The sequence below is a fragment of the Zingiber officinale genome, chromosome 2B (genome assembly GCF_018446385.1).
Source record: "Zingiber officinale cultivar Zhangliang chromosome 2B, Zo_v1.1, whole genome shotgun sequence".
Classification (NCBI taxonomy): Eukaryota; Viridiplantae; Streptophyta; class Magnoliopsida; order Zingiberales; family Zingiberaceae; genus Zingiber; species Zingiber officinale.
Window position 1 is genome coordinate 88,273,985 of NC_055989.1, and position 10,645 is coordinate 88,284,629.

The 10,645-nt window shown below is 35.5% G+C and overlaps 1 protein-coding gene across 1 annotated transcript; it reads right to left on the reverse strand.

Moving 5' to 3' along the window:
• Positions 1-1,676: 1,676 nt before the first annotated feature.
• On the reverse strand, positions 1,677-9,825 carry LOC122046240 (probable magnesium transporter NIPA9). The gene is made up of 9 exons (XM_042606849.1): positions 9,655-9,825; positions 8,310-8,408; positions 6,330-6,459; positions 5,644-5,732; positions 3,527-3,583; positions 3,370-3,428; positions 2,790-2,910; positions 2,535-2,683; positions 1,677-2,135 (listed from the first exon to the last, which is right to left on the reverse strand). Exons 1-9 carry the CDS (start codon positions 9,763-9,765, stop codon positions 1,952-1,954), a joined length of 999 nt encoding a protein of 332 aa, XP_042462783.1. The 5' UTR covers positions 9,766-9,825; the 3' UTR covers positions 1,677-1,951.
• Positions 9,826-10,645: the final 820 nt, after the last annotated feature.

The following is a 10,645-nucleotide window of genomic DNA, read 5'->3' on the forward strand; positions in this document are numbered from 1 at the left end:
GGTTGCTAGGAAAAGTTCTGTTCTTGTACAATTTTTTGTACAGGGAAATTGAAATTTCAGCGTCTTCACAATCAACCTGATACCTGAAAAGTACACACCAAACTCGTGTACACACTCAATATAGGTTTAATCGATTTGATACTTCCAATAGACACATCAAACACATGAGCACACATAATATAGATTTAATCATCCATATTCTTCTAACAAACACACCAAATACGTGTGCACAAATAACATAGATATAACCCGAAACACAATCCATCAACCACTTGTATCTATATGTGTGCATAGATCCAACAATATCTACCAACTACACATAAAGTACAAAGCGACACCCAACATAGAACTCACCTAAGTGGTTATACAACACCATGTAGAAAATCAATTAGATTAACTCCTATAGTGTACATCATATACGTGTACACGCTACATGCATACAATCGATCATCATGATATCTCTTATAGTGCATATCATACATGTATAAACTCTACAAAGTATAGATATCCAAAGTTAAGACTGTGTAAGCATTAACTAGATCATCTCCAAGGTCAAACAGATAAGTATCAAGTAGGATAAAATTAAACAGATTTAAAGTAAAGCAATCTAATCTATCAATAAAAAATAACTATGCACTAAGTTCAATGAGCTAAAGAGACCAAGGAAGAAGTACTCATCTTTATCTGTTGATCTTGTTAAATAATCCCACGTCGAGACGCTCGTCTCGAATCAGCGTCTTGCAATTTACATGATATGCAGTTTAGCTAATCACATAAGCAACAACTGACTAAACCCAAAACCCAAACTAATTAGAAAAAATCCTAATCAAACGATCATTAATTAACCATTCTCTTCTTCTTAATCTGATTTCCAATCTCGATATACCAATCATTTGCAACTATAATTAGGTTACAAATAATTGTTTACATAATCATTAAATATCATGCATTTACCCCTTAATCAATTAAGCATCAACCAATTCTAGAATATACCCCTTGTTAATCCGATATCCTTTACCCAAATCAACCAATCTCCATCCATAACTAATTAACCAAATCAATGTTGGAAAAATGGATTCAATTCAACAAACTTCCAAATCTAACCACAACTCCCCATCATTACCTAGTTAATCAATCTAGTACCAAAATGAATTCAAATATGATACAAGATCCAAATAAATCTAAGATTAATCATCCTACTAAACTAGTCAGATTCATTTGTTACCCTAATCTAGCAGCAATTGACTCTCTCGGTGATGGCTCAGGCGATCGGCAGTGGCACACGACCTAGATGTAGTGGTTGGTGATCAGAGATGGAAACAACCGCGGTTGACGAAACTGGGACTACTCACAGAGACTATTATTGATCGGAAATGGTAAACACTGTATATCGAAATTAAAAATTTTTAAAATTTTTATAAAATTATTTCTTTAATAACACTGTATTATTTATCTACCTTATCTTACAAATCTTTGTAATTCCTGTAAATATATTGCATGATTAAAGAAGAAGTAACATTAGGAAGAAGGAACATTAGGAAGAAAGAAATGTACTATAACTATAGTAGTATAGTGGCAGTGATGAAGTGAAATAAACAGAGCAATTCACTTCGACATCAAACACTGCACCTCGGAATTTGTCATTAGAGTTGAATCTTTCTTGATACAATATCATGGAACTATATGAGATCTTAACCATTTATTCTCAGATATCTTGCTTATTGTAATAGAAACATAATTCAATACTCAAAACCACCACAGAAAGAGAGTAGTGGACAACAAACCCATTCTTCTCCATCTGTCGGGTAGGGAATTAAAGGGAAAAATCAAAAGTACCATATTTAAAACTCAAAACTGAGCTGATCACCATACAGAAATATCATCACAAAAAGTTAATGGAATTCTGGCTCCATTATGGCTTTGTTTTGACTGGAGATGTTATTAGCTGATGCTAAGTTGATGCATGAATAACTGCACTTGGGCTCGTGGGATCCTTAGCACGGATTGAGGCAGACCGCCTAAGACTATGATTCCTCTCGAGGTTTCTTTTGAGATGGCGCTGCAAATGCCTAGGTAGAAGTGCAATCAACCGAGATGAACTCACAAGCAAAATGACACCAAGCATGATAAATAACCTGCAAGAAGTGATGGAAATTATGTAATTCAGATCATATCAAACAGTCTTATTGCATTTAAATGTCTTAATGTATAACAAGATCCAATCACCATGATATTTCTAAAGCCAATAAAGGAAATTACAATGAGACCAATAGCACACAAGATTTCTAATTTACAAACTTTGTGGGACAAAATCAAGTGACTGGGGACAATACGAGCACATTATGCAAATGCAATGAAATTGGAAAACTGGAATTCAGATGCGATGCAACAAACTGGAGAATTTACGGTATCTATTGTCGACAGAGGAATTGGAAATGAAATATCAGATTCAAGGAGAAAATATACAAGAACAATGGTAGTACCAACTCTAATAAAGCTACGAACTTAGCTCTGCATCTAACTAATAGCATTACCATCCAAACAAGAGAGACATCCGAGCAACTGGAGAAGAAGGTATATGTTCACCCAGAGCAATCGTACCAGCCAGAACACCAGTAACAATGGCTGCTACAGCCGCACATGTGGATACCACAATAGCCCTTCCATGCTTCAGACCTCGGGTCTGTTAGAATCCATATATATTAGATTGTGATTAAGTTACATGAAAACGCATTCCATTTAAATCAAAGGATAATATGATTAGAAGAATAACATATAATTGCAACAACCTGGTAAACAAAACCAATTGCACTGCAGCAGAAGCTAATGGAGATGCACATAGGTAGCATGAACTTTGAGAAACCCTGTTCTGTAAGTACAAAACCCATCTTTGATATGACAGACGCCATTCTGCAATCACATAGTTGTTGTTAGCATTAGCTAATTGCTAAAGAAAAGAATCAGTCAGTTTACTCTCCCTGCATCCTATCAGCAACAGATATAAAGAAAAGAACCTAAAAATCCATGGGATATTTTGTGCAACTACAAGCTGGATAAATGATGAAGATCAACAATTATCTTAGGCTCCGTTTGGTTTGTGGGATAGGATTAATGGCGTTAGGGATTAATGATGTGATAGAGAGTGTTTGGTAGGTGGGATATGATTAATGGTGTAGGGATTAATGACGTGATAAATAATCATTGGCTCCCCCAAGGGATTATTTATCACACCATTAATCCCTATCCCACAAACCAAACGAAGCCTTAAAGTCTTAAGAAAACATTACATGGAAGACTATTACCCATGACAAGGATAAAAATATACTAAAAATGATCATAGACAAGCTTTGAAGGAAAAAGGGTCATTACCCAAATAGAATGCCCGACTCCAAACCAAATATAATTTCTTCAGTTACTTCAGAATGCATCTGCATTTATGATAATGACATCATGTGATATCAACATTAACAGGAAAAAAAATGACAAAAAAAAGACGGATAATGACTTGTTTGATTCTAGAACTTACCAGTTCCTGCTCTTGCCTTCGACTTTTGTAGATGTGAAGCCATGTATTCAGAAGTGCCTGGATTTCCATACACACCAACATACATTTGCAACTATGAGTTAATCATTCAAATAAAATCACTATTTATACTCTTTCCTTTTGTTTTGACTCCTAGGAGTTCATTTAAGAAGATTAACTACCCTAAGGGATCAAAAACACAATCTTACGACAAAGCATCAGAAATCAAATTCCAACTAATCAAAATCCAACACACGAAGAACAAAACAAAATTTGAGCTTACTATTTGATCTTCCATTTGCAGCTCTAGAGGAAAAAAATGGTAGCATGACACCAATAAACCATAAGACATGTTGAAATTTGTAATAACTGCAATTGTAAGAAACAAGGATAGTTTGGTTGTCCACAGATAGATGATTGCAACTAGTCCAACTGGGCACATTTAATTACCTATAGTAGCTTGACAGTGTTAGTACCCCAAAATAATTTTGATATGATCAACTAAGTCAGGTTAGGTCATATTGGTATTTAACTCTTGTGTCTAAGTGTGCAGGAACTTAGGAGCACAGGAAGTCAAGTGAAAGACGCAGCTAGCGAGAAGGACGGCATGGGAGAGAGCCGACGGGCTCGGTGCGTCCGAGGTACGAGGTGCTACGGAAGAGTATGCGGGCGGACGAGAAGGAGGTGCGTGGTATTTTCGAGGGATGAGAAGCCGGAGCAGAAATTTGCTCGAGAAGACCGGAAGTTCGGTTCGGGTGAGCCCTATTCCGGATGGCCGAAATCACCCAAGCGAATGGAACCGGAGCAGAAGACCTGGACCGAAAAGGGTTGACTTTTTCGGCCGCCTGGACCGTCCGGGCACGTGGATCGTCCGGGCCCCCGAATCAGCTAGGCGCCCCTTGGGCGCCTCACCCAAGGGGAGCCTTATCTGCACGGTCCGAGTGCCCTGAACCCTTCTAGGCGCCCAAACTAGAAATTTCATTCGAACGCCAGGTGTCGTGAGCCATTGCGATGGGGATAAAAGTTTATCCCCTCCAGGCACTAAAACCCTTCCAGACGCCCCGATCAGGACTATAAATATACTCCTGGTCCCATATGGTTAGAACAACACTTGTAATTGATTTCTTTTCAGTCTTGTTCTGTAATTGAGTGCTTTAACTACTGTAAGAGGCTTCTCTGCCTGAAAGAGATCGTTTAGTGAGCTTTTCATCTTCCTTAGATTAACAACCTCCCTATAGCCTCTTTTTTCTTTGATTGGTTTTCTTTTGTACAAGTGTTTATTTGAATATAGCTATAAAGTCGAGAAGGGTTTTATTTTTATTGTGTAGACTATTCATCCCCTTTACTCGGTCGTCAAGGGACCAACAAGTGACAGTTGCAAGCGCTACTTGCAACTTCAATGATTGCAGTTGCATTTATTATAATATAACAAGCGTCAATTAACTCAAGAAATTGTAATATTATAATCTTATCAAAAATAAATATGGGAAGTTGCAAGATATTTATTATTTTACTAGGTCAGATGAAATAAAATCAAAACGATGGCAATTTTCATTGAGTAAAAAGTCAAAACTGGTATAATGAATATAAATTTGCTAAATTAGGCCTAACCAAATGATGCAACAAAATGCCAAAATATTTTATAAAACCAATAAAATAACAAGCAAAAAATAAACTAGTTAAATGGAGCAATAGTTAAAAGTATATATATGATAAGAACTTTTATGTCATTATTGGGTCAAGCAAAAAAAAGTTTTGTAATGAACCTACATCTATGACCGTTCATTTAACAAAATAATGTACTTCAAAAAATGCTCAAGGAAAAAGCCTTCAGATGAGAATAGGGGAAATAATTCCACGACACCACCATACTTAAAAATATATAACCAACTAAATTTGCACAATTTTGAAAAAAATGGTACTTTTAATCAGATATTAGAGTATTACTTTCAAAACACATGAAAGTTTTAATCATTATTGCCACATAATAGCGCAAATCAATGCCTACTGAACCAATAAAAAGTTGGGAACAGAAGAAGAACAGTCTTATTATTAGTAAGGAAAGGTTGATGATATTCGTTTAGCAAACTAAATGATAGTGAATAGAGTATGGTACCTACAAACAACAAGGCAACTGAGAAACCAAGTAGGGGTAAATGAGAAAGAGAGACTGTGGCAATACGTTGCTCCTCTCCTCCAAAGCCAACTCCTGTAATATACACAAGAATAACATGTATTAATACACAAATCTTTTGCTAGACAATACAGACAGCATGTATCTGCTGCTCTACTGAAGATTCTGCATATATCAAAGAAGTGCACTAACAAAAGGTTAAGGTCATCCTTATCAACAAGTCAAAGATGCAACAATAACTTGTAAAAATTATGAGATCTGCATCAATATTTTGCATCAAAGTTCATATTACTTGAATAATAGATGCTAAATAAGTGCTGAACATTCAAATAAGGCCAAGGGATATGTGCAACTATTCAAGTTTTGTACTCCCCTTACATTATTTTGGAGATTATATATGGGCCAACTTAAGCATAAGGGGCGAAGTTATTGTCGAAACAACAGAAAGCAGACCATGTTCAATAAGATTGTAAGTTAAATAGTTTTTTCTTCAACGGATTTTCTCTAACATCTTACTCAATTTAACTTTTGATCCCATAACCTCTATCATTGCAGATCCACATGAAAATAATCCATCAACAGCAAGAAGGATAACCAACTTATAACTTGCAACCAACTTCTTCATTGAAAAATAATAAACCAATGGGATTCTTGTTGCCCATGCATCATTACCTATTGTGCCAGCACCAGCCAAAGTTATCGCTATCCAATCAAGAGCATTCATGACTTCCTTGAGATAAAAATGAGAAAAGACACACAATATAGCAAGACCACAACCAGAGACAGGTTGTATTATAGAAACCTACAAAATATGATCATAATTAGTGTGTGAAAGAAAAACAAGCTTCAGTATGGCACACTCATGCCTCAAAATTTAAACATAATTAATATAAAGCAAGTAAGGAGAGTAAAATTGAACTCCATCCGGATATCTTAGTGTTTTCACAGGGAAAATGAGGAAAACATATACAAGTGACATCTGGTAGATGTTGGTCAATCCTCACCATGTGAACAATATTACAACGGAAGATATTCCAAATCATGAGAGGAAGAGGAAGCTAGACACCTTGCAAACTGAGGATGAAGCCTAGATTTCCAAATCTAAGGGCAGTAGTCAAACTCCTTCCAAATAGAGAGAAAGGAGAGAAAGCCATCACTTTTCCCCCAAAATGAGAGAGAAAAGGGGGAGAGAGACCGATTGATTCCTAAGTAAATAGGAAGTAGGAGACTGTAGAGAGAGATATTTATTTTTAAGTATAGAGAGGGAAAAAGAGAGATGTATTTTCTTTCTAAACAGAGAGAGTGAGAAGGAGAATGGTTTCTTCCGAATAGAGGAAGAAAGAGAGAATGCCTTCCTAGTAGAGAGAGGAAGAGATAAGCTTCTTTCTAAATAGAGAATCAATATCTTGCTAAACAGTGAGAAAGATTAATTTCTTACCAAATAGAGAAAGGGAGAGGGAAACATTGATTTCTTTCCAAAGTGAGAGGGAGAGAGAGATGTTTCCTTTCCAAATAGAGAATTTAAATTATACTTCATTTTACTTAATTTAGAAAATCATGGTATAGCATTATGCTTGAATGCTGAAGAGTGCGGTCACTATTTTAGCATAAGAGCCACAACAGAAGATACAATTTGATATTTTAATGTAAAGATATTGATTAGAAGGGGAGCCCTAACACAACAGTAAAATCATTGCCATGTGACCTCGAGGTCATGGGTTCAAGTCTCAGAAACAACATCTTGCAAAGTAAGGTACAATATATCCTTCCTTGGTACCCCGCATTGATGGGAGCTTCGTGCAATAGACTATCTTTTTAATTTAAGATACTATTGCAGTCAGGGTTCGAGTCTCGGAAACAACATCTTGTAAAGTAAGGTGCAATAGATCCTTCCCTGGTACCAATATTGATGGGAGCTTCGTGCACTGGACTACCCTTTTTAATATTTAGATACTATTGCAACATTGTGAAATTACCAAAAACAACACTGAATTTAATATAAGGAAATACCAATATATTGTCAAGAAATTAGGTAATTAATAGGAGCAGCTATCAGTAGGAAAATAAATTAAATCAGAAAGAGTTATTGCAGTGTTATTTGAATTTTAAAAATGATCCAGATTCGAGTCTCGGAAAGAGCCATTGCGCAATGGTAAAGTCGATGTCGTATGACCTAGAGGTCAAGTCTCGGAAATAACCTCTTGCAAAGCAAGGTACAATGGATCCTTCCTGGACCCGCATTGATGGGAGCTTCGTGCCCTGGACTACCCTTTTTAATGTTAAGATACTGATTGCAATATTGTGAAATTACCAAAAACAACAGTGAATTTAATATAAGGAAACACCAACATATTGTCAAGAAATTAGGTAATTAATTAAATCAGAAAGAGTTATTGCAGTGTTATTTGATTTAAAAAATGATCCAGGTTTTAATAGTATGTGCACAGGATATGTTTTGTCAAACAAATTATAGAATGAACAAACAATATAGATGTTTCCAACTTCCTGTTGACAATATTTGAATGGACCCAACCTGCACAAGTCTTTATTTAACTAAAAAGTGAAAATTACTACAGGAAAAAAAGACAGACTGGCATCAGGAAAAAAGACGGTAATGAAGGCACATTAATTTAGTTCATGAACTAAACTTACCGGAGCTTGAGACAAAGCCCTCAACATCAAGATGGCCCCAGATATATCCATGAGAAATCCTATTACCCACAATCTGTTCAAAATATATGCTCTGATCACCTAAAAGTAAGGTGAAAAAACATTCAGGCTCTATTTGGTTAAATAATAGATTTCTATCAAAAATTGTTGAAGCTGCAGCAAACAAATAACAACTTAGCTGGAATTTGGAATTTAAATGGCTCTAGAAGAAGTAGAAAAGAAGATTTTGGCCCATATCTTATTAAGAAAATAAGATGTTGACATGTTCATAATAGAAATTTTACTACACCAGAACCAAATCAAAACAACATATGCCACAATTTTGCAACTAATAGCTCACTATTTCTCATTAAACCAGGGGGGATTTTCACGCTGCTGAAGCATACCGCCATAATGACCTTTTCTCAAGCTTTATAAAATCAATAGGTTTTGCCTCTACAAAATTTAAAATATGGCCTATCAGACATCCCATGGCAGCCAGAGATGGAAATGAATACTATTACATACAATTTCTCAGAAATTAATGCAAATGGGTAAACTTTAGAAGATATAGTGCCATATATGTAAAAGTTATAGGATTTCAATAGCTTACAACAGGCAACGTTTATAAAAGAGAAAGCAATGTAATTATGAAGAAACAGAGCAACCCACGATTGAAATGTTCAGATTACCAGCATATAAGACCAAGAGATATCAAAATGAACGACAACTAAAAAAAAATACAGAACCAATAAACAAATAAAGAAAATAAAAAGAAACTTAAGGACCTCCTTAAGCATCTCCAAGGCACTGTCTACTTAACTACCGATTGAAAATAACTGGTACCAAAGAACGAACATTTGTTTTGTAATTCTAGTCAAGGATACTTCTCATGGAAAAACAATGCCAAACCAAACACTGATGAAATCATAAAACATGGATGTAAACAGGGATGCCTATCAATAAAAGAGTTTTCGCATGATCGATGACAGCGCTGAACGCTAATTAGCATGGAGAAGAGTTCATAAGCGTAACACAGCAATTTCGTTACATGATTAGGTACAACAGCAGCCATTCTGGCACAGCAATCGCACAACAGAAATCGACGCGGATAAAATGATCCGAATCCACTACCATTTTAAATGGATATCCTAAGCAATCTGATCGACGGATATTTTGCAACAACGTAAATCTCAAATCAAACAGCAGTCAGATCAATGTTTTAATGATCGAATTATACGATCACGATCAAGCAAAGAGCTCAACCGGAAAAAAAGAGGCTCGTTAGGGTTCCACGAAGAGAACGACGAAAGCGTACGAGGAGCGACTGGGAGAGAATAATTCGAACCTTGAGCTTGAAGGAGAGTGGAGGGAGGATGACGGTGCCCTTCTTCTGTAGAACCTTGCCGATGTTGTTCCCCGCCGCCGCCATGAGCGTCAAACATATGGATTCCCACATCGTCCCTCTCTCGAGCTTTCCTCTCTTTCCTCGGAGAGGGCATCCGTTAAAGACGACGATCATCTCCTATAAATAGGTCCTTCTCTAATCGTCCCGCATATAGGTGTATACGTACATTTCCGAAAGTTAAAGGGCGTTTCTAAAACGATGCAATTCTGTGGTGATTTACAATTTATATAAAATGTATGTTTAAAAAAAAATAATCAAACTCGTTATTAGATTTTTTTTTCGAATAATTAAACTTCTATTCCATCGTTTTTGAATTGAATATCAATATAATTTCTATCATATCGTCATCTTATTCTATTTTTTATAATGTCAGATATTTATTTTAGTATTTTTATTGAATAAAAATAAAAATAAAAGTTAATTCTAACAACTAAATAATTTTAACTAATATTAAAATAATTTTTAGTCAAAATATTTTTGCTCAAAGTTATTTTAATTGTAATTTCATTTCTTAAACGACAGTTTATATGTATGGATATATTTCTTTTTGAAAAAATGATGAGAAATAGGAAAAAAGGGAAGAATAATTATGCAGCTTTGGAATTGGGCATGAGCAAAACGAATTATCAAGTGGAGTAAAATTTTCTTTCTTTAATTATTGGGCAAGATGGGATCCAGTGAGGGTTGGATTAGTAAAATTATGAGGTATATTTTAATTGTCAGTCATTTCTCTTTATGTAATAAAAGATAATTCGTTTATCCCGGATCCCCATCAATTTATTTTTAGGCTAAAATAAAGATAAATAATAGGTGACTACTAGCTATTAGTGCAGGTGGCTAAGACAAGTTATTATTTCTCCTTGAATCAACAACTGATGGGTAATTTCATCCTAAGCCGGGAGATTCGTCAAGGAGATCCTCTTTTTTCTTA